This window comes from Cannabis sativa, chromosome 3 (genome assembly GCF_029168945.1).
Source record: "Cannabis sativa cultivar Pink pepper isolate KNU-18-1 chromosome 3, ASM2916894v1, whole genome shotgun sequence".
NCBI lineage: Eukaryota > Viridiplantae > Streptophyta > Magnoliopsida > Rosales > Cannabaceae > Cannabis > Cannabis sativa.
This window is the reverse complement of record NC_083603.1, coordinates 17245233-17270403: the sequence shown is the minus strand read 5'-3', so window position 1 is coordinate 17270403 and position 25171 is coordinate 17245233. Positions and strand designations below refer to the sequence as shown.

The window sequence follows — 25171 nt, the reverse complement described above, 5'->3', positions numbered from 1 at the left end:
AATATAAGTCTTCTCCGTGAATGGGTTTTGACAACACTGGTGGTTGGGCCATGTGCTCTTTCAGCTTCTTAAATGCCTCCTCACAGTCTTCAGTCCACTTAAACTTTTAGCATTTTTTCAAAATGTTGAAGAATGGGATGCACTTATTGGTTGAGTGGGAGATGAAGCGACTCAGGGCAAAAACCTTCCTAGTTAAGCTTTGCACATCCTTGTGTCTCCTCGGGGAGGGAATACTTAACAAGGCATATATCCTTTCTAGGTTCACCTCTATTCTGCGCTGGCTTACTATGAATCCCAGAAATTTCCCCAACTTAAGGCAAAAAATACATTTTTTGGGATTGAGTTTCATCCCGTACTTCCTGACTACTTGAAAGAATTATGCGAGTTCGTCTGCATGGCCCATGCTTGTTTTAGATTTGACTAGCATATCGTCCACGTACACCTCCATGTTACGCCCCAAGACGCCTTTGAACATTCAGTTGACCATGCACTGATAGGCGGCTCCAACATTTTTCAGTCCAAAGGGCATGACTAAATAACTGTATACCCCCTTGTCGGTCCTGAAGCTGGTAAACTCTTGGTCTGCGACGTGCATCTTGATTTGGTTGTACCCTGAAAATGCATCCATGAAAGATAATAACTCAAACCTTGAGGTGGCATCTACCATTTGGTCGATCTTGGGCAATGGGAAAATAATCCTTTGGATAGGATTTGTTAAGGTCGGTGAAGTCTATGCTTATTCGCCATCTCCCATTTGGTTTGGGCACTAGAATTGGGTTTTCCAACCATTCTGGATAATATACGTCGCAAATAAAGATGTTTGATAGCATTTTGTCCACTTCCTTCTCAAGGGCATCAACCTTCACTAAATCTAGCGGATGCCTTTTTTGTTGCACTGGAGGCATGTTCGGGTGAACATTCAAGACGTGAGTGATTATGTGAGGGCTTATCCCGATCATGTCCCCATGACACCATGCAAATATGTCTGCTGATGCCTTTATGGTGTCAATGATTTTACTCCGATCCTTCGGGTCAAGGCTCTTGCCCAGGCGAATAACTTTAGATGGATCTTGATTGCATACCCTCACCTCTTCAATATCCTCCATCGGTTCTAACCCCGCCTCAAAACCAATGCCAGGGTCTAATTCGTCTTGCCCCACCGTAGATGCTAGTCTAGTCCCTTAGATTGCCAAGACGGACAAGTGTACCGCAGTGTTATAACACGGTCTCACCTCCCCTGGTTACCCCAAACTGTTTCTATTCCCGCCTCCTGGGTAGGAAACTTAAGGTACAAGTGACGAATTGACGTGATTACTCTAAAGTCAACTAGGGTCGGCCGATCTAAGATGGCGTTATAAGCAGTGGGACAATCTACAACCACGAAGGTGCAATATTTGAACGTACTTTGCGGGTTGTCTGTGTTGGAATTATTTTACCAGGATCTTAGATCTACTCACAAGTATGTTGATTAACAACCTAAGTATGAACTTCTAAAACGATAATAAGTAAACACATATAAAGTATGAGAAACCTTACATTGGGTGCAGTGGAATAATATGTCTCCTTCCACTCAGATCTCTAACCCTTGAATCCTTTTTGATGCAGAGTATAATCAAGATCTGAGTCCGAATGTCCTTCTCTTGGATTTGATCCTTCACAGTCTTCCAAACTATGATTGAGGTATTGTTTGCTGTGTGTGGGCACTACTCTCTCACTAGGATTTCGAAATTGTATCTCTCTTGTGTGTTCAAGAAGAAGGAGATGGGCGGCTATATATAGAGAAAAAGGGAAGGCTCAATTTTCTGAAAGAGGCAGTTTCCTGAATTACTGAGTAATTGCTTAACTGCCTTATTTGGTGTGAGCCATCACTTTCCATTTATAGATAACTGCTAGGTTTAGGTTAGTAATTAATTGGCATTAAAAAATTGAAAATAATAATTGGAAAATGCACATACAAGTGGCCGGTCATGGGTGTTATTGGGCCTCACTTGGATTTTGCAGTTTCCACAATTTTATTTCTATTTTCCCAAAAATGCCAATTTTCCAATTCTGACCATTTAAATGCCAAAACTAATTATTTAATAACTAAAATAGATTATTAAATAATATTGTCATTTAATATAATTATTAATTAGACATATAGAGTCTCTTAATTAATAAATAAACCTAGAATCTCTTTTCTTTACAATTTCACCCTTGCTTAGTGAAAATTCATAAATTAGACATAGTCTAACTTTTAGAATTATAATTAATTAATCATAAATCAATTATTGAGTCTTACAAACAGTATGGTCTCAACTAAAATGGGGACTATGGATCTATATTGCTGAGCTTCCAATAAGTCGAACCGACTTTACCAAGGAAATTCCCTAACTTATTAATTCCTTGTTGAATCCACTCTTAGAACTTGGAATTGCACTCTCAGACTTATATAGAGCATTCTATATGTTCCACGACATAGATATGCTATCTCATTTAACCATCATTATGATCTTAATATGATCAAAGATCCTCTATATAGATGATTTACATCGAGATGGGATAAAATTTACCGTTTTCACCCCTCAATGTATTTGGCCCCTTAAAACACTTAGCTACCTGTAAATGATGTTTTAGTGATCTAAGATATAGTCACTGAAACAAGAGCTCATCCATTTACTTCTATTTAGCTAAGCTCGAAGGGAATCATCAATTGACTTCTATACACCAGTAGAAGCTATAGATTCCATATTTATGTTCAGCGCTCCCACTCAGTCATACTATCATGTTCCCAAAATATACGTATCACCCTGACTCAAAAGTAGGCTTAACTAATAAATCAAAGAACATGAATAGCATTGCTGAGATTGAGCCTAAGCATATCAGGATTTAGATTCTTTTAATCTAAGATCAACTAGTGATATTGACTTGAAAAGATACAACGGTAAGTTTATAATATCTTGACCAAGTTCAATATCGGTCCAATCCAATGTATACTCCATGCATTCGAAACTAGTATACTTTACCGATGTCCTGGAAAGAACATAACACTTACTCCAAGTGAAAGTATACTTCATCGCTGATTATCACATCAGTGTAAATCCAAAACAATGATGAAACAGGGACTTAGTCTTTTGAATCATATAATCACAATCACATTCCACTGTGTTGATAATACTGTAATTGTGAATAAATATATGTTCTAGACTTAACTGATTTTGTGCATATATTAAATATATATATTACACCATAAACATGAAAAATACATGTTAACATAAACCACTTCAAATCTCTTAAATTGATAACTAATCAGATTGTAATGGGTTTTATTTAGGGCATAAAACCCAACAGTTTGGATATAAGGTGACTGGGATCCTAACCTTTTCCATAGGGACGAGGGTGGTCTCGTTAAATCTCGTGAGCTATGAACACGTTGAGGGAGAGAAATCTGTCAGTGAGTCCAATGGTTGTGAAAGCATCTTTGAATAATAAGTTCACTGAGCTTTTGTTGTCCACCATTATTCTTTCCACAACCTTGTTTACGATTGGAGTCTCGATGACCAAGGGGTCTTGATGCGGAAAGCGTACTGGCTTTGCAGCTTCCTCAATGAAGGTGATAGGTTGATCCATAAGTCTCGGCCTTTGAGCCGGAAGTTGAGTGACTTCCCATATCTCACTGGCATGTTCCAGAGCCCTGGCGTAACACTTCATCTCATTTCTAGTGGTTCCCCCTATGTGAGGACCTCCTAAAATCATGGCGACCCTTCCATTCGTTCAGGGAGGTTGTCTGGGTGCCTGCTGATGCAGCATTCCTCCGAGAGGCACCTGCCCCTCTAGTGTTGTTGTGGGTCCTCCTTAAGGTACTGGGACTCCAGTTTGACCTGGGTTCAGATGTGGCAATTTGTTTTTGATCCACTCGTACAGGTGGCCCAATCGAATTACACTTTCAATTTCATCTTCCAAATTTTTGCACTCGTTAGTGGTGTGACCTATGTCATTGTGATAGTCTCCTTTGCCTCTTGTCCTCAAGTCGCATACTACCTTTGGAAGACCTCTTACTCTGGGAACTTTGGGGCGCTCCTGCCATGCTCGTGGCTGGTGCAAACGGAGCTGGGAGCTGCGCGTTCATCCCGGAGGGATTGTTTGCTGGTGGCCCTAAGTGCGACTGAGTCGGAGCAAGGGCGAGATTTTGAGTGTATCCTGGAGTGGCTGAAAATTGTATTCCGCTTGTTTGTGGGATGACATGGAGGGCAGCTCCAGGAAGTTGCGTCCCCATCGTGTATCCTAAAACTCCGGTTGAGTAATATCCACCGTAAGTCACTATTTGTGCCTCTTCCAAGTTAATGTACTTCTGGACCCTCTTCTAAACGTCCTGGAGGCTTGTTGTTCCTTCTTGCTGCAGCTCATTCCAAAAAGGAGTTCCGGTCCAAATCCTAGCTTGGAGCAGTGCCAGCTATTATCCATCGTCGACTTTTTTGATTTTTGAAGCCTCCTCTTTGGACCTCTTTATGAATTTCTTAAAGGTTTCCATTAGTAGTTGTTTTATGGTTGTCAGGACACTTACTTCGAGGTTAATTTTTCTTACTGCCACAAACTGTCGTCGAAAGTTGACCTGCAACTTGTTCTAACAATTCACGGATCCTGGTTTTAACTTCTTGAATCATTCTTCAGCGGATCCACCCAATGTTAATGGGAAACATAAGCACTTTGCGTCATTACTGACTCTCATGACTGTCATTACTCTATAGAATCGGGACAGATGGTCGATGGGGTCCGTATCTCTTGTGTATATTGCCATTTTAGGCATTTTGAAATATTTAGGGAGTTCTGCCTCTAGGATGTTCCTGACCCAGGGCTCCCAGTCATCACAGTCGGACTCCGAGTCATATCCCTTTTTGCCTTCACGAGACCCTAGCACTGTCTTTTCGGAGGATTGCTAATTCAGCTAGGATCCCTTCGCTTAGGGCACCCTCCGACACTGGTATTGTTTGCTTCTTTTTCTCTAAGTGCTTCCTAAGGTCACCATGTTTTTTATTAAGCTTTTGTCTTAGGTCGGTAGGGGGGTGCTTGCGACTTTTTCTGCCTCTTTCCCCAGGCTCCTGATGCACTGACACGCTTTTTTGGTCCTCTCGGTCCTAAGAGCCAGTGCTCTCTCTAGGAAGCCTGCCTCTCTGCGGACCTTTCCCTTTTGGGAAATTAGAGTAGACTTTTCGCGGATCCTGAGCCTTTTTATTCTTCTCGGAAAGACGCAGGATTTTCTTAGGATTCCCTTCTGTGGGATGTCGTATAAGGCTTCGTTCCCTATTTTTATGCTTTTGGGTACTTGGCGAGGACTCTTCTTGTGTTTCTCCTGGACCCGGAGGCACGACCTTTGGATGTACGTGGATTCCGGCCGTTTTCATAGCTTTCTGCATGACGACCATCATCTGTTGCATCCTCCAATTTTTTTCCTTTTGTGCAGCTAGCTCGACCTCATGATCAACTGCCTTTTTCTTTAGGGCTAGTAGTTTGGTATAACTGCCATCGTCATAAGCATCATACCCTTCTTGATTTTCTTCGTATTCCTCGTCATGTGTCTCATCTTGCTCTTCTATATCTAAGTTTACTCGTGAGGCTGCTTCTTCGTCCCCTGTCAACTGGGGATCTTGGGGGGGGGGGGGGGACGAGGCTGACGTGTATAGTTTCTAGTTTCCACCATTGTACCTTAAATCTTCTATCGTCGTTCTTCGAACAAAGCTTCCAACAACTCTCAATGAAAGCCCCAAAATGTTAATCGAGATTTTTGGCAACCAAATATTTAATGTAATAATGATAGCTTAGGGAGAATTAATGCATATATTTTTACGTGGTTCGGGCATTAATGAGCCGTAGTCCACGAGTCTCTGTTATTAATAGGTGGGTGTTTCTTACAGAGAATATTCTGTGTTCTTTTTTCCGATTCCCCTATTAATTTTGTTGAGGGGTATTTATAGCAATTGGTAGGAAGAAGAAATGTCTTAATTGTCTTTAAGTGCCATCTTCGGGCGCACACAAGTTCCCAAATGTATAAAATAGGACATGCACAACCTACGTAGTAGGTTGCCTAGGTTTTAGGTGAGGTTAGCCTTCATCCCTTCTTGATTGATGTGATTCTTCATAATGGAGCTGTCATTGGCACCCTTAATTATTGTGTAATTGTTAAAAGACGGGTTTATAACGTCTGACATGCCCTCTTATGGGTGTTCCCAGACGCTTCCCTCATGCCGTATTAAATGCGAGGTGACAATTCATCTCTAGTTTTGCTAGCCCAGAAGGGTTCATACGCCCTTCACCTCCCAGAAGGGATGCAGGGTTGCCCTTCCCACGTTCGGGAGCCTACTCTTGAATTAGTTGTTGGTACCTTAAGAGGGGATTTGATTAAGTACTTTGCTCATCTCCATGTAATAGGTCTTAATTCGCCATGTGTCCTATGCTGAGACCGCCACGTATATTAGAAAAAACTTTGGGCAACATCATATCTTTATAATTTTCTTATCAAATTCCATAATTATGTAATTTTCACTTTTTTAATTCAATTGAAAGAGGACATCAATAATATAAGAAACGACATAATTTATGATAAACGACACTACGTTATGAGAAACATTATGCATTAAAGAAAATTAGTTTTGTCAGTCCACCGAAAAACCAAAAACCCCTAAGGTGAGAGAGAAAGATAGAGGAGAATTGAAAAAATGGCGGTTCCAGGGAGGCGTAATGGTCTAGAGGAAGAAGATGACTTTGAAGATGACAATGCTCTTTTCGACGAAGATTTGGGTGAGCTTGACTTGGACACGCCTCCTCACCTCCGTGCCCTCGCCTCCGCTGCTCAGCTCGGCAACGTCGACGCCTTCCGTCTCGCTCTTGGTACTTTCTTCTCTTTTCCTCAACTTTAATATCACTTTTTTATCATTTTTTATTTATGATTCCAATTTTTTCTGCATTTTCATTGCCCAACTTCATTTGTTTTGCTTCAACCCACCAAAAACACCAACGAACAAACATAAAAGCCATTCCTTTTCTTAGTCTCAACCTTCCAGAATCGAACCTAGGGTTTTCTACTCTATGGTCTCAAAGTTTAATTTTGGCTTAATACAACCTGAATTTTGAGATTTTAAACAAAATTTGTCTATATGATCCTGTAAAGCTATACCTTTTTCTCTGGGAAAACCTATCACATAATACATTTAAATGATTATGGTGTTTGGACTTTTGAATGGAGAAGAAGTTTTATTTTTCTTCTTTTACCTATACGCAGATAACTTAGAAGGAAGCATTGATCAACCGGTAGAAGACGGGGACAGTGCTCTTCATCTTTGTTGTCTCTATGGGCATTTGCCCTGTGTTCAGGTCAGTTAAACAGTTTATTCATTTATTCTTTTTTATCTTCATTTTGTTGAATTTTAGATTTATTATACTGAGTAGAGTAGTTGTGTCCTTGTAGTTACTCATAGAAAGGGGAGCTAACTTGGAGGCTAAAGATGAAGATGGGGCTATTCCCCTACATGATGCCTGTGCCAGCGGTAGGTTTGCCATTATAATTGATAAATGATAATCTTTTCTGTTGAGAGCTTTCCATATTGATTGTAACTTATGTGCTTCAATGGATATTTTTGCAGGGTTCACTGAAATAGTCCAATTTCTACTCAGCCGAGCAAACAATGCAGACTGCTTAAAGAGGATGTTAGAATCAGTTGATGCAGAGGGTGATACAGTAAGTAGCTAAATCAATTTTAAGTCTTTCTTATCCTTTGTTTGGTAAGAAGGATGGAAATAGAAAAAGATAGATTATGTAAGAGGTATGGAAAAGTACCAAGTGAGGATAGGTTTGATCTTTCTTTAGTTTTGTTTGGTATAATAGGAAGGAAAGAAAGAAGTGGTATTTTTTTATTATTTACAATAAATAGCAATACTAAAAAAATTAGCCATATAATTATTTTAAAAATAAGTTCTCAATTTTTTTCATCAATCCACCCATATGTGTGAGGATCATTTGGTCCCAAGAGATTGACAATCCATAGCAATTTCCATCATTTGCTCCCTTTCCTTCTTACCAAACAAAAGCAACCTAAGGATGGATTGACTCATTCCAAACCCCTTAATCCATCCCTCCTTCAATCCACTCCACCAAACAAAGGGTTAGTCTAATTTTCCATGTTACTTCCTCTACAAAATTCACTCTACAGTGCTCATTGTTTTTATATTTTCTTTTTCAGCCTCTTCATCATGCAGCCAGAGGCGAGCATGATGATATTGTAAGATTATTGCTGGCTTCTGGAGCGTCACCTACTATGCCAAACTTGTACGGAAAGGTCTGTGCATGTATCTCTCTTTACATTTACAGTCTTCTTTTTAGCTATTCTTTGCATTTCAATGATCGACCAATCCATTTTTATGTTCCTGATTAATGATCTTTCTTGTCAGATCCCGAGTGAGTTACCTGAGCCGGACACAGAAGCTAGGAGAATTTTGGAAGCTGCTGCTGCAGCTGTGGCTAGTGCACAACACTGCTAATAGAATTTCATTGCTCAAAAGATCTACGTTTTGTTCTGATACAGGAGCACTATCTGTGCGACCCCTATGTAGTTAGTTTGGTTAGCAATCAGTTTCATTAACCATTGAACATGATGAGGCACTTTTTCTTTCTTTTTGCTTTTGCTATTTATTTGGTTTGAAGTTTTGGAATCAATAGGAAGAGAGCATATAGGTTCCCCCATTTGAAGCATTTTAATCCATATGAAGTGATATCTCGGTTTAGTAACTCAAGTTTTGAAATGTCTTAATGCGTTAATCTTAACTTGATCTTAGTAGAGTTTTAAAGCGGCACTTTATAAAATGAAACTTTGATCAAGTTAATAATCACAGATTGATGTCAAGAGTGACTTAACACAAAATAAAAATAAAAAAAGCATTTAACAAAATAAAGTTCAACCATACTACCAAAATGATGAAAAGGACATTCTATCGGAATGGTATTCCAATGGTTTTAAATTCAGTCAAACAAAAGAATAGAATGAAAATTATTTTTTTTCCATTCCACTTCATTACCTCTAACTAAATACCACCTTAGTTCATTAAAAGATTTATGAAACACAAATTTTTTAAGTTTTTTTTCTATGGTTTCAACTTAGATTTAAATTTGGGATCTAATCCTTGTGAGTAAAGGTAATACTACCATTAAGTTAAGAGAAATGTTAAAAGAACCTTAAAATTTCTAATACTAGAAAATAAATATTAAATTTTACATATTTATATTTAAATTAAATTAAATTTTGTAGAACCAACTCAATAATGTTAATAACAACAATATGAGACATCCATTAAGGCATAGGTGGACCTATGAAGGGACTAGGGCTGACCTTGAGATGAGGCGAGCAAGGCTTGCGTCTTGGAATTCTAAATGTTCAGGACTCTAAAATTGTAAAAAAAATATATTAATTTATTAGTATATAGATAAAATATTAAATAATGAGAAATATATATTAAAATAGGGTTTAGCATAGTGGTTGAAAGTGTTGTTTTAAAGATTGAGGTTAATTAAACTTTACTCTTTTTTTCTTATATAAATATTAAATGTGTGTTTATAGAAGATTGAACTTTGGATTTATAAGAACTTTAGGTCGTATTAGGTCGTATTGTATTGTATTGTATTATATTGAATTTGATTATATATCATATTTTTATATAATATTATGTTAAACTTTAATTTATACTAAAATATTATATATTTTGGTATCCATAAAAGTTAATATCATATAGTTTTACATAATATTGCATAAAATACAATACAATACAATACGACCTAATACGTCGTTCGAAACGAGCCCTAAAAAATTTTACTAGTACACCAAAGTAATTATTAGTTTAATAATTCTTAAATTATTTATATAAGGCCCCAAAATTTAAATTCCTTTAGCCTCTCAATTTTGTGTGTGCATATATTTATGGTGCATCACATTTTTAAATTAACATAATTTAAATATTTTGGTTCCAATTATTTTTTTTTATGAGGGTAATTTGTGGTCAAATTTCCTGAACTTTGACATTTGGCATGATCAAATCCCTAGACTGGAAAAATTATGGCAAAACTTCTCATCGTCCACAATCGTTTTGGTCAACACTCCTTCCGTCCATTTTAGTTTGTTAAGAGCCAAAATGGTCTGCCAGGTGTATAGAAGTTACACGTGGCAAATTTTTATTGGTATACCTAATATTAATAATTAAAAAATTAAATTAAAAATAAGAAAAAAAAATTAAAAAATTAAAAGATAATAAATTTTTTTCTTTGATTTTTCTTTTTTCTTTTTCTTTTTTTCTTCTACTTCTTCTTCTTCTTCATGCTGCACCCTAAAAAAACCCTACCTACACAACTTTCTAGCCCAAGAATCCCAAAAGCCCTAAGAACCGCAAAATGTTGATAGCCTCGAAACCCCTCTGGCCCTCTTCCCCTTGCACGACTCTCTCTCCATTACCTGGCGAAAGGATCCGAGACCACAGTTGGTCTCGTCATCTCATTCTCTCTTGCTCTCTTTGTCGACAACAATCAGATATGAACCACCCTCAAGCCTCTCTCTTTAAACTCGCAACTTGCAACCTAGATTTGAGATTTTTTATGTGGTTTTTGTTGATGGTTTTATTCTTTGATGTATTTTTCCTTGATTTAGTTTTTTATATAGTTAATTTTTTTATGTGGTTTTTATTATTTTTTTTGGGTATGATTTAGATATGAAATATAGGTTGAGGTGGTGGTTTCGGTGGGGGCTTGAGGTGGTGATGTTTTCTCAATTTTTTCGAAGTGGTGCTGGGTTTTAGGGTGGGGGTTGGTTGGCGGTGGGTTTTTTGGGGATGGTTTTCTGGGTAGTGTGAAGAAGAAGAAGCAGAACGAAGAAAAAGAAAAAAGAAAAATGAGAAAAAAGTAAAGAAAAAAAGAAAAAAGAGAAATAACATATATTTTTTTTAATTTTTTTTAATTTTAAAATTTAATTTTTTATTCTAATTATTAATTTTTTTTTTAAATATTTTAATTTATTTTTAATTATTAATTTAATATTAAGTGGCTCAATAATATTTCACCACATATACACTTGTGTACACAATGACAGGTCTATATAGCACTTAACAACCAAAAACTAACGGAATGAGTGCTGACTAAAACGATTGTAGAGGTTGGGGAGTTTAGTCATAATTTTTTCAGTCTAAGAATTTGACCGCACCAAACTTCAAAGTTCAAGGAGAGAAGTTTAGCCGTAAATTACTATTTTTATGATGATGTTCATTAGAGTAAATCTCAAGAAAGTTTTTTAAAATTATAAATAATTTACACTGTCGAATTTAGATTTTAGAATAGTTTCTTTTACTCGGCTAAAAATAAAGGAGCACGAGTGTGATAAATTGTTTAAACTTTATTTTTTACATTCTAAAATATATAGAAAAGATAAAAAAGTAAAGAAGTTTCACTATAACTATAATAAAAACGAGATTAAAATATTTAAAATGTGCCAATATTTAGGGGTATATTATTTATGTATACATATAAATTTAGTGCAATGATAAACATAATCATTCTTTTTTAGTTTTAAGGTAGCGTTTGATTAGAAGTAATGAAATAGAAAAGAAAATGTTTATTCAATTCCTTTGTTTGGTTATTTTTAAAGGATTGGAATGTCATTCCAATAGAATGACTTTTCTATCATTTTGGTGAAATGACTATTCCATTTGAAAATAGAAGAAAAGGCCATTACAATGCTAGATGAGAACAAATTTAATAATTCGTTTGTCAATTTTCGATATGCGTTTTAAATTTAATTTCATTCCATTTCCATTCTCCAATTGTATTCTCAGCTGGCTTTGTAGTATATATATACCACTATTGTACCATTATTCAAATCAATGAAAATCATTCTCTCTTTTTCTCTCCAAAGTTCTTAACATGGTATCATAGCCGCTTGTGATATGTTTTGAGTTCAAAGTGCTCCCGATCTAAAAAAGCGAACCATAAAAGAGCATTGAGCCAAACTTAAAAACTTTTGCTGTCTCTCCAAAGTTCTTAACATGGTATCATAGCCGCTTGTGATATATTTTGAGTTCAAAGTGCTCCCGATCTAAAAAAGCGAGCCATAAAAGAGCATTGAGCCAAACTTAAAAACTTTTGCTGTCTCTCCTTTAACCTCCATTTAGGACTTTTCGGCCAATGTGTGCCAATTTTCAGTGTTGGAGTCTTTGACCTATTTCAAAATACACAAATTTCCCGACGTGTACACCCACAAATTTCTCGATATTTGGCCTTGTGGGATTGTTTCAAATGTTACATTCGACCTTATGATCTCTTAAATGTCGCTCGTTATACCCACACTTTTCAAGTCCAAACGTGAGGAGGATGTATTAGAGTTAGTTCCACATTACTAATATGTGGAAATAAATTACCATATATAAAATGAATGAACTACTCGTCTCATTGCTAATTGGTTTTGAGATAAAATCCCATATATCTTATTTCAAATTCTAACACGTTCCTATTCTTATGTATTTATTTTTTCTAACCAAACGCCACCGAAAATGTTAATATTTTCAATATTATCTTCCTCATATTTATTTAATTTTTTTTATATTATTTTAATTTTGAAGTGTCAAAGATTCCAATATTAATTTTGAGGAGAGACATTGAAGATTTTTTTTTTTTATATATTAAAGGTTTCATACATTAAAAATGAGTTACATAATAATTGCATTTAAAATTTTAGATAAATCTATATATAATACACCCCATAAAAAAATATTTGGGTTGATCTCCTATTCAAGAGAATTAAACTTGTTTAGAATTACCTGTAAATTTTTTTAAAAATAATTAATATTTTACAATGCTAAAAATAAGGTTTAAATATTTTGTTGTACGTATGATTCACTTTTTTTTTTATGTGTTGTAAGTTGGGTGAGCCTTATTTTAGACATTGTAAATTATTTAGAATTTAAAAAAAAAAAATTATAAATAATCTTAAATAATTACAACATACACGAAAAAAAAATAAATAAAAAACTCACTTAGATACTGAAACACTCTTTAATCTTTAAGGAAGTACATTAAAATTTTTGCCCCAAAGTTTCTGGTTCCACCAGTGCTTTAAGGTGTTAAAAGCCTACGACTCGAGTTTAGTTTTGCAACATTTCTTCTTTTTTTTATTTATTAAAGAAAAGAAAAATACCCACTTGTAACATCGTCAATAAATAAGTAAAAAAAGCACATGTAAACTTAAATAAAGTTGATTTTTCACAACACTTGGTGAAAAAGAAAAAAGAAAATATAAGCAAATCACATTTACACAAGCTAACATATGTTGTCATGAGCCCCAGATTTCCCATAATGATATTACAACTAATACATTAACTTGATAATAAAACACCAGTATAAAAAATTATATAGAAAAACAAATACATATACATGATCTTCTGCGAATAAAGCTTTGATTTTTTAAATTCCACACTAGAACAGTTTCTTTACAAGCAACAACCACCACTACCACCACCCCCCCCACCACCACCACCACCAGGAGGTGCTTGATGATCTTGTTTCTGCTTTAATATCATGTTTCTCTTTACTGCATTAGAACCTTCTTCCAATAGACTAGGCACCTCCATTATCTGTTAATCATAAAATTTATCATCATAAGCTATTATTATGTGTAGAAAGAAATTCAAGGCATTCTAGGATTATCAATGAAGATTACCTTTAATGCAAGCTCTTCGAAGCATTGCTCGACATTTTCTCTGGTTTTAGCACTACACTCAAGAAACATAGATCCAAGCTCTTTGGCTAAAGCTATTCCTTCATCTCTACTTACAGCTCTATCAGATTCCTGACATGACACAAAGGTGTTTACTCAACAACTCAACTCCCTCTTGTATGATAATAATGCATTGTTAAAAGAATGCCATTGTGACATTACTCTTAGTTTAACCAATTTTTTGGGGACAAGATTATTCAGCATAATAGATTATAAAAACTTACTCTATCAACTTTGTTTCCAACAAGTATTTTGACACAGTCCTGATTAGTTGAGTACAGTTCCACTTCTTTAGCCCATACATCTGATAAGTTTGTGAATGTTTCTCGTCGAGTCACATCATATACTACAATCAAAGCCAAAAAAAATGAGTCTATGTTATCCTCCACAGCCATAGTTAAGTAATTAAATTTGAAACATTGGTATATTGATGATTGATCTAGACACTAAATATGTATGATTTCAAATTAAAAGGTATTAGATAAGTATTGTTGAAAACATAGGATGCAAATATGTACTAATATAAGGTAAATAGTCTCTTCCCAATCTACAAGATCTTGAGTAAGAATCATTGATATTCAAATATTATATCTCTGGATTCAGATCTACTAGAAAGAAAGAAAGAAAAAAAAAATGCTTAATTGAACATGGGAATGACAACTAAGCTAATCCAAGTGTCAAAATCACATTATGTATTCTAGCATACGAAAGATAAGGCAACTATGTTTGTAATTCACTCAGCTCAACACTCAACAGAACATGATAGTCACTTCATTTTCTTTCTCCATTAGAAAGTCAGCACTTGCAAAAGGACTAGAATAATAATAATAATAATAATAATAATAATAATAATAATAATAATAATAATAATAAAACTTAAAAATTATATTTTTGCCATTAACAATTATTAATGTTTATATTTCAGACTTCTGTACATGATTTTTCAGAATTATATGATGTAAACATATAATAGCTTACCTAGAATGATCCCCTGCGCTCCTCTGTAATATGAACTTGTTAATGTTCTGAACCTTTCCTGTCCAGCTACAAATACATTTGTTCTTTACTCATTATGGCAAACACGTTTTTTTTTTTTACTAAAATAAACATTACATTTTAATATATAATTTAAGAACAAAAATACAAATTAAAATCACAATAGGGATTACATGTTTGCATAGCTTTACCTATGTCATGATGACCACTTATTAGTTCTAAGTTCAGAACTGGGGTCTATGATGAAAGTATATAACAGTTAAAAAAGCAAGTGGGCAGCTAATTATTTTAGGCAAATTTCCCTTTTTTTTTTCTCAGTTTAATTGATATTATTGATCATGATTATAGGTAAGTAAACACATAGAGAAAATTAATTAGATTACCAGTGTCCCAAATTGTTAGTTTCAACTTCTTCCCATCTACTGTGAGCAGCTTGATCTTAAAATCAACTCCTACAAATAAAATAGAAAAAAATAAGTTAAACAAACAATTAGTTTTCAAATTACACAAAACAATGTTTTAAGCATTCTATAATCGAGAAAAATAAATATATAACAAAGAATCTTATAATAGATCCAAGACTAGCTCAACAACATAGTATCTTATAAGTAACTGTTTATATATAATGGCATAAGCCAAATCTCATTGATTTTATAGAAACCGACAAAAGTAAAGTTCAAAATTCCAATCAAGAGACAACCCATTACAGCATTAAAGGTTAAGAAAAGTTAGCTCTTAACATTTTCCCAAGAAAATCAGAAGGGCAAAGATTGTGTTAGACCAATATATAATAAATATATGTATATATATATAAATGTTTATAAAATAAATACCAATGGTGGGAGCTAGATTATCTGATGTGTTGGAGATGAAGCTAACAAGAAGGCTGCTTTTCCCAACCCCAGAATCTCCGATCAACAAGATCTTAAACGACAGATCGTAGCTATGGCTCTGACCTGAAGAAGAGCCCATAATTTATTTTTATTTTATTTTATTTTATTTTATTTTAGGATTGGTAATGTTTTCTTTCTCCCTTAGCAAAAGAAAGAAAAATCTTTTCTTTCTCTATCTCTGACTCCTGTGATGAGTAATCCTTTTCTGTAGCTGGGCTTCTCTCTATCTCTATCTCTGTCCCTAAAAAGTATATAAGCGTGGATGAGAGAGAGGAAGTTGAAGAAGAAGAAGAGAGAGATACTATTACCACTGCTACCAATAAGGACAAGGCATTTAATCTATATTTTAGTGTATGAGAGAGAGAAGCAAAAGCTAAAGAAAAAACGGCTACTTTAATGAAAACCAACAACAACAGCTGACAACAAACGTATTTATTCTTTTCTTTTACTTTGCTTTTATACGATGCCGTTTCGAAAAGTAACCACTTCTTTCTTTCTTTCTCTGTCCCACATCGAAGGACGTGAATCGATTCTTTCTTAAACATTATTAACCTCTCACTTTGTTTAAGTGCTTTGGGAATTAAAGTAATTTGTTATTTATTATAGTTTTCCTAAAATACTATTTAATTAACTTTCTGATAGTAAATATACATTAATAATAATTTTGATCATTCCTGTTTTATTATATGAAGTTTTAAGCTTATCAAAAAAGAATTAGTGCTTAAAATTTGATGGATTAGGAGGTGGCTTAAAAAGTTGATAAGGTATAAATCATTTTGAAGAAAGAATAGATAAGTGACAAATGAAATTTTTGCTTCTTTATAAAATGACGGAGAGTTAGAACTTAGAAGCATTTGGAATAAAGGCATACAACAATTTTGCATTTCATTTTCAATTCTTGTCCAAAATGTAGGCAAAATTGGTATGAGAATTTGTGGTAATTAAATCATTGTTTAATGGGATTCTGAAATAAAGATAAAATAACGAACCGAATAATGAAGTTTTAAAATCTCAATTTTAACTACCTTATAATAATACACTTAAATTTGGCAGATTTAAGAAATGAGTGTTTAACAATTAGTTTCAAATTCAAACTTTATGACATTAGATATGTGCATAATTCTTTATTATAGCATTATTTATTTATTTATTTATTAAAAAAAACTCCATTAGTGTTTGATTTATAATACAAGTTAAAATTAATGTTATAGAATTTATATAAAATAAAATATATTAAATTAAATTTATTATATTAAAAAAATCAAAGCAAAGTAGCCGACCGTGAGGTGAAATGGCAATGTCATGATATGGTGACCAAGCCTCCAAATGGCCTTGATCCTATTCCTACCATTAATAAAGTTCTACAAAATTGACCCTAACCCTAACCCTAACCCTAACCCTAGCCCTAAACATAATATTGTTATCTTTTTGGGGGTCTAAACACAATATGTCTCCCATTTTGTAACTTATTTCTTACTTAACTGACCAATTTCCATCCTTAATTCATGTTTAGATTAAGTAAAACAAACCTTTTTTTAAACTTCACATTACCACTTTTCTCTTCTTCTTTCCCGGACCACACATAATAATAAAATGAAAATTCCCCACATACCATATATATATTGTACAAAGTTATATATTAATTGTGAACAATCCCATCACCTATATACATCTTTTTTTCCCTACAAAACCCTTATTTTCTGGAACTATGCCGGATATTCATTTCATGTTACAAATACTTTAATAGTATTATTACTATATTTATTTTATTCACTATATATATAAATATTTATTGCTAAAAAGATGTGGCAAGTGGGACTTCAATAGTTCAATTAAAGCACGTAGCACTTATATCTTCTTTCTATTCTATTTGTGTCAATAGTGATTATTATTATGAAACCTAATTGATGGCTTTCCGCACTACTATGAGTATGACTATGCATAATGAATAGAAAAACTATTTCATGTTTGCTTTAAATATTTATCTTTTAAAATTTGAAGATGAAAGATTGTACTTAAGAGATTAATTATATTATTATTTGAGTATGGTTTAATTATTATAGACTTAGGGTGGAAAATGTTAATGATTTTGTGAGTGTTTTTGTTGTTATTGTTGAGTAAAGTCCCTTTCTGATGATCACTATTGTTGGCCTTGAGGATCTGGTGACTAATATCACTATCAATGACCAAATTACAAGTAGACAAGCCACCTGAAAGATATGTTTAATAAATAAAATAAAATAAATAAATATATATATCTAAATTTTCTTGGAATTCAATCATCCATAGCCCATAAATGTGGACTAGTTGTTCACTTTCTTGACCAGTTGATCTTCTTTCCTGTTAGAAATTTTTGATCAATTGCTCTATATATTTGAAGTTCTTTCAAAAAAAAAAAAAAAATTACTCAGCAGTGGACGTGACTTTTTCTTTTCTTTCAGTATATGCAATGATACAGATATAATGTGAATTTGAAAAAATTATCAATAATTTCGGTTTAAAATTTTCTTTATATCGATGCTTTCTTAAAATAAACTAAAAAATAGCGTACACTAGAAAATTTTACACAAAATGCTTGAATTTGCCAAAGGAAAATTTCACATTTTGCCCCTAATAAAATATTCCATATCAAAATTTAGACCCCTTTATTTTTTGTACAAATTGATTCCACTAATTTAAAAAGATTCCTAAAATACCCCTAAAATAAACTTTCACTCTCTCTTCGACTTTCCCTCTCTCTCTCCGACTTTCCCTCTCTCTCGTCTTTCTCTCTTCACGAACTCACGAACCAGGCCTCCGTCGAGCCATCACAAACCAGGAACCAACAAAAACCAGTAAACCCCAAACCCATCTTCGTCGACCCATCTCCACCACAAAACCAACAAACCTAGCAACCGGCGAACCAAACCCAGGAATGAGGCGAACCCAAACCCAAACAGAGGTCTGTCGCTCTCAAATTTGACCCAAACCAAACGTCGACCCAAACCCAAGCAAGAACCGTCGTCGCCACCACGTGCAGGACCCGTCGCCACCACCACCAAGTTCATTCAAAGGTAAGGTTTTTTTTGAAAAAAAATATATTTTTCATAGATTTGGATGCCAATTATTGCATGTTGTTGAGATTAGTGGAATTTTTGTAGATTATGTGCTCTTTCTTGTGATAGGTTGTAGATGTTGGATATGTTTCAATGGTGTCTGTGTTTTTTAGAGGGTTATCGATGACATATCGATAGGATGTCGATAGATTTAGGTGTCTATTTGACCATTAGAATTGTATGTATTGTTATTGTATGTCGATAGGATATCGTATGTGTCTGTTTGACCAAAAAAATAACAAATATCGACATCCCATCGATATCCATCAACATTATGTCGATAAAAACATCAACAGAAAGGGTGACAGTTCCCATCGATAAACAATCGACATACTATCGGCATTATGTCGATAACATTATCAAAAATGAGGGTGGCAGTCCTCATCGATATATAATCGACACACCATCGACATACTATCGATATAGACTCCACAATGCAATTTGCATGTCATACACGTGTACAATGGTAATTAATCCATTCAACTATCGACAAGCTATCGACATTGTATCGATATTCACTCGACAAATACACATTGCATGCGTTTCATTTGTACGGTTACACATTTAATGTTAATAAATTTTACATACGTTCCCAACAATTATTCCTAACCGCCACATTGCATGTCAGACACGTGTATTATTGATAAGCTATCGACATAACGTCGACATCTTATCGAAAATATGTATGTCGTTTCATTGTTTTGCATGTTGTCGACAAATTATCGACATAGTATCGATATTCTGTTTACAAATACACACTTCATGCGTTGCACCTGTACAGTTACACATTTAATGGCCATTAATTTTTCCTACATTCCCAACATGTATACTGCTCTATAAAAGCAAATCCCTTTCTAATTCATAAGTGCTCTTGTCTTCTATTTCTCTCTTACACTTAAAAATTAAAGGCAAATTTCTTTTATTCTTAAATTCTAAATATGTCTACTAGAAAGAACAAGGGCAAATTCCCAATTCTAACTCCTGAAGAGCTCAAGCAGGAGGATGATGGCATAATTACTCCTCAAATGCAGAAAGTTCTAGATGCCGATAGACGTTTTGAAAAAGAACAAAATCGGAACGAGTTAAGGTTGATACAACTTGAAGCACAATTTAGCAAAACTGGTGTATGGCCGGCTCCACCACCAGGGTCCCCGAAGGATGTCGTCGTTGCAAATTAGGCATCTTTAATGGTAAACCGGTGAAGACTGGATCTTTATGCAAGTATTGCAAGTCTCACCCACAAGCCAAACAATTTTAATTTGTTATTTTATGGTTTGTGGTGAGTTTTATTTAATGTTTATTTTTTTTTAATGAACTTTTATTTTAATGTTATTTTATGTTTTATTTTAATTTCTTATTTGAATGAACGTTTATGTTATTTTATGTTTTATGGTTTTTTTTTTTAATTTTCGAGTTCAAAATCGACAATACATCGACATTGCATCGATATATCGTTGACACTGTTGGTCGACTTAATGTCGACATACTATCGACAAAATGTCGACAACTTCTCAAATAACTTATGTATGTTAATTTGTTTTTTCATCGACATGCTATCGACAAACTGTCGACAACATGTTGATAATGGTCATCACTGACCTTTCTTGGAAAAATATCGACATAACATCGATAAAGCGTCGATAACATTCGGAAAACCCAAATTTCGATAGAAAACCAGATCTGCCAGATCTCAACCATTTCAGACCAAAAAACACCAGTTCCAACAAATACGACACATATAACGAAAGCAAACTACATAAAGTCTAACAAAATGCTTAAAACACAACTTACCCATTATAATGGTGTAAGATTCTTGAGTGATATTGGGGTGTGCTCCGATTTTCCACCAACGCCCACCAAGGAACAACCATTCAACAGGGAAGAGAGAGAGGGACGAGAGAGTGGGACGAGAAAGAGGGAAGTTTTTGGGAAGTTTTTTCAGTTTTTCTAGAGACAGAGAGTGGTGCACGAGAGATAGGGAAGAGAGAGAGGAAGAGAGAGGGAAGTTTCAATTTTTAACAATTTTTTTTTTTTAAAAAAAGGGTAAAATGGGAAGTTCATGTAACCAATAGAATTAATTTGTACAAATTAGTGGAGGGTATAAATTTTGATATGAGGTATTTTATTAAGGGCAAATAGTGAAATTTCCCTTGCCAAATATAACAATTGCGTGGCCGTATATATATTTTTACTATTTCATATTTGGGTTTATTGATTTATACATTCAAAGTATTTTTTTTCCATTTATACATTAAACTAATATAATTTACAAATATACGATACTTTACAGTAAATGTCCTAATCGCAAACCACATAGCCAGTGACGGACCTAGAAATTTTACTTTGTGGGGGTTTATTTATCATTAAAAAAATATTTATGCTTATAGTATAATCACTTTTAATAAATTTATTTAATTTTGTGAGGATTTTTCTACTATTTTGGTCTATAATAATCAAATTAAAAAAATTACATTTAATTTTTTCAAAGACAATATTTTTGTTAGTGGGAGCTGTTGGGTTTTATGCCCTAAATAAAACTCTTTACAATCTGATTAGTTATCAATATAAGAAATTTGAAGTGATTGATGTTTGCGTGAATTTTACATGCTAATGGTTTAATATGTTTGTTACTATTATACACAGAATCAGTTAAATCCAGATCATATGTTTATTCACAATCACAGTATCGTCAACACAGTGGAATGTGATTGTGATCATATGAATCAAAAGACTTGGTCCCTGTTTCATCAGTGTTATTGGATTTACACTAATGTGATAATCAACGATGATGTGTACTTATACTTGGAGTAAGTGTTATGTTCTTTCCAGGACATTAGTAAAGTATACTAGTTTCGAATGTATGGAGTATACATTGGACTGGACCGATATTGCAACTAAGTTAAGATATTACAAACTTACCGTTATATATATCTTTCCAAGTCAATATCAGTAGTTGATCTTAAGATTAAAAGAATCTAAATCCTGATATGCTTAGGCTCAACTCAGGAGTGCTATTCATGTTCTTTGATTTATTAGTTAAGCCTACTTTTAGGTCAGGGTGATACGTATATTTTGGGAACATGATAGTATGATTGAGTGGGAGTGCTGAACATAAATATGGAATCTATAGCTTCTACTGGTGTATAGAAGTCAAGTGATGATTCCATTCGAGCTTAGCAAATAGAAGTAAATGGATGAGCTCTTGTTTAACTGACTAATCATTAGATCACTAAACACCATTTACAGGTAGCTAAGTGTTTTAAGGGGCAAAATACATTGAGGGGTGAGAACGGTAAAGAAATCCCATCTTGATGTAGATCATCTATATAGAGGATCTTTAAATCACAATAAGATTATAACAATGGTTAAATGAGATAGCATATTGATATCGTGAAACATATAATATGCTCTATATAAGTCTGAGAGTGCAATTCTAAGTTCTAAGAGTGGATTCAACGAAGAATTAATAAGTAGGAATTTACTTGGTAAATTTGGTTCACTTATTGGAAGCTCAGCATATAGATCCATGGTCCCCATTCTAGTTGAGAATATTCTGCTTGTAAGACTCATTAATTAATTCGTGATTGATCAATTATAATTCTAAAGTTAGACTATGTCTAATTTTATGAATTTTCACTAAGCAGGGGTGAAATTGTAAAGAAAAGAGTTTCTAGGTTTATTTATTTATTAATGGACTTTATATGTCTAATTAATAATTGAATTAAATGACAATATTATTTAATAATCTATTTTAGTTATTAAATAATTAGTGTTGGCATTTAAAAGGTTAGAATTGGAAAATTGGCGTTTTTAAGAAAATAGAAATAAAATTTGATAAAACTGCAAAATCAAGTGGGGCCCACTATAACACCATGGCCGGCCACTTATTGAGGTTTTTAAAATTAATATTTTCATTATTTTAATGCCAAATAATTCCTAACCTAAACCTAGTAGTTGCCTATAAATAGAAAGTGATGGCTCAGTCAAAACACAAGTTTTCATATCATCTTCTGACAGAAATTTCTCTCTTCAGAAAAACTGAGCCTTCCCCACTTTCTATACCTGGCCGAAACCCTCTCTTCTCTTTTCCCTTCATCAATTTCAACCCTAGTGAAAGAGTGAGTGCCCACACACAGCAAGCAGTAACTCAATCATAGATTGGAAGACTGTGAAGGATCAAACTTGAAGAAGAAGGACATCCGGGCTCAGATCTTGATTATACTCTGCTACAGAAAGGATACAAGGGTTAGAGATCTGAGCGGAAGGAGACATTAATTCCGCTGCATCAATGTAAGGTTTTCTTATATGTGTTTAATTTATCGTTTTAGAAAGTTCATATTTAGGGTGTTTAAACAACATACTTGTGAGTAGATCTAAGATCCTGGTAAAATAAATTCCAACAACTGGCCTCAGAGCCATGGTAATTGATTTACTTGCATGAAATTTGGACTTTAAAACGATTGTTTGTTATTTGGATGGTTTCATGTTGTATTGAGTGTTATATGATGATTGATTGATGTTTGTGAATTTTCCTGAAAAATAATTGAAATTTTGTTTCTGGAATTATTTTTATTGGATAGTATGGAAAAAATTAAGCAAGTTACTTTTTTATAGAACTCAATTTCGATTTAATTTGAATCAGTTATGATTTTTTGAAGATTCGAAAAAAGATAAGGAGGTTGTGCACTCACACGAGCGCGCGGATTCAGACAAATTTCTTGTCTGAATTCCTCATCCACGCGCGGACCTCGTCTGGTGCCCCATTCCGCGCGCGCATAGCCTGCAAAGTCCCCTATTCTGCCGAGTTTTCTCGGCTGTCTCCCAGGGACGCGCACGCGGACAGTGTACAGCTCCCAAAATTTTCGTTTTTCTTCGTTTTTTCATGCTTTTTCATGGAATTAACTTCCGATTTTTTGTATAGTTTTGTATTTATATATTTACTATTCCTAATTCAACTCTAATTATCATAATGAATTAATTTAATATATTTTTTTTTAATTTAATTCATGATATTAGTGTTATTTGAATTTGAAATTAGTAAATATCTATCTTTTTGCTTAATTATCTATCTTATTTTTAAATTTGATTATATCTTATCTTATTTTTAAATTTAGGGTCAAATATTAAATTTTTTAAATTATTTTTTTTTTAAAATATTTTGACCTTATTTAAATTTAAAATAAGATAATTATAATCATGTAATTTTAAATAGATGTAAGATATTTTGCTAACGTTTAAATTTTGTTATTTATTTAAATTAAATTTAAAATCTGAAAAAGATATTTAATTTATCTTTTCTAATTTTTATTTATAAAGTAACATTTAATTTTTAAAAGTAGTTAGCAAATTTTGAAATGACATTTAGGTTAGTTGAAACCTAATTTTTCAAAATTGTAGGTTTAATTTTAAATATTTTTTTTAATAATTTCGAAAATTTAAATTAATAATTTTTTTTTTATATTTTCGAAAATAAATATTTTTTTTAATTTTTCGAAAATTAAATTTTATTTTTTTTATTTAATTATTTATTTTTTCGAAATTAATTTATTTAAAATTAAATAAATCTTACTTACAACTATCCAGCTAACCTTGTTGCAGGAGTATATGGTTTTAGCTTATGTGTAAGTTTTTCAAAACTTATTATTACTTGATTGCAAATAGCCATGGTTAACTTGTTGACAGATCCAATGATCTAATTTTAACTCAAAGCTCCCTTGGTCAAGTTAATAATTTGTAACAAGTAAATTTTACAATCTTCTTTCATCTGTGTATGACCTAGCAACATGATAGGATCCATCCAAGTGTGTACCTGTGTGAGCCTATGTGTTTATTTTATTATATAGATGCATATAGGTTGTTGCTAAATAAAATGTCACATTATGATAGATTTTATTTAAGGTCCATTAGTTATTGGACCTATTCAATTAATAACAGTTATTTATTTTAAGGTTAAATTCCTCTCTTTTGGGCCTTGTGTGAGAGTTGGGAGCCATAGAAGTGGGTACGACATACTGAACCCATCACCCCCTCACATGAACTACCCCAATTGTGAAGGCCCATTTGCCTGATTTGAATAACTATACTAGGTTAATTATATTAGTTTGACCTAATAAAATTGAATTAGCAACATAATTAACTTTTAAAATATATGAAATTTATTTTCATTTTAATATTTTAAAGTTAATTTTAAGAAAAATACTTTTAGTTTAGATATTATTTCTAGACAAACTATTTGTATTTTTCTTGTATTTAATTAAATATAGAATTTTAACTAACTAGATTCTTTCTGGAACTTATTTAATTAAATATTCCTATTTAAGTTATAAATTAGTTGTATAAACTGATTTTTCTTATCTAACTTAAATTTGAATATTTTATTTAAATTTTAAATCAAGTTGAGGAATCCTAGGCA

At 33.3% G+C, this 25171-nt stretch overlaps 2 protein-coding genes across 2 annotated transcripts; one reads left to right on the top strand and one right to left on the bottom strand.

Moving 5' to 3' along the window:
- The first annotated feature begins 6627 nt into the window (after nucleotides 1-6627).
- On the top strand, nucleotides 6628-8758 carry LOC115711685 (uncharacterized). Its single transcript, XM_030640064.2, has 6 exons — nucleotides 6628-6864; nucleotides 7256-7347; nucleotides 7442-7520; nucleotides 7617-7711; nucleotides 8214-8309; nucleotides 8422-8758. Exons 1-6 carry the CDS (start codon nucleotides 6693-6695, stop codon nucleotides 8509-8511), a joined length of 624 nt encoding a protein of 207 aa, XP_030495924.2. The 5' UTR covers nucleotides 6628-6692; the 3' UTR covers nucleotides 8512-8758.
- A 4457-nt stretch (nucleotides 8759-13215) lies between these two features.
- On the bottom strand, nucleotides 13216-16073 carry LOC115711413 (ras-related protein RABC2a). Its single transcript, XM_030639748.2, has 6 exons — nucleotides 15605-16073; nucleotides 15155-15223; nucleotides 14754-14819; nucleotides 14000-14121; nucleotides 13719-13847; nucleotides 13216-13632 (listed from the first exon to the last, which is right to left on the bottom strand). The coding sequence occupies exons 1-6, from the start codon at nucleotides 15741-15743 to the stop codon at nucleotides 13489-13491; spliced, it is 669 nt and encodes a 222-aa protein (XP_030495608.2). The 5' UTR covers nucleotides 15744-16073; the 3' UTR covers nucleotides 13216-13488.
- Nucleotides 16074-25171: the final 9098 nt, after the last annotated feature.

Excerpts from the sequence above, each read along its gene's own strand:
- LOC115711685 (XM_030640064.2), top strand. The coding sequence starts at position 6,693 with ATGGCGGTTCCAGGGAGGCGTAATGGTCTAGAGGAAGAAGATGACTTT. Across the intron at positions 7,712-8,213 it reads TTGATGCAGAGGGTGATACA|CCTCTTCATCATGCAGCCAG; the intron begins GTAAGTAGCTAA and ends TTTCTTTTTCAG. Across the intron at positions 8,310-8,421 it reads TGCCAAACTTGTACGGAAAG|ATCCCGAGTGAGTTACCTGA; the intron begins GTCTGTGCATGT and ends CTTTCTTGTCAG.
- LOC115711413 (XM_030639748.2), bottom strand. The coding sequence starts at position 15,743 with ATGGGCTCTTCTTCAGGTCAGAGCCATAGCTACGATCTGTCGTTTAAG. Across the intron at positions 14,820-15,154 it reads ACTAACAATTTGGGACACTG|CTGGACAGGAAAGGTTCAGA; the intron begins GTAATCTAATTA and ends ATGTATTTGTAG. Across the intron at positions 14,122-14,753 it reads AGCGCAGGGGATCATTCTAG|TATATGATGTGACTCGACGA; the intron begins GTAAGCTATTAT and ends CTTTGATTGTAG.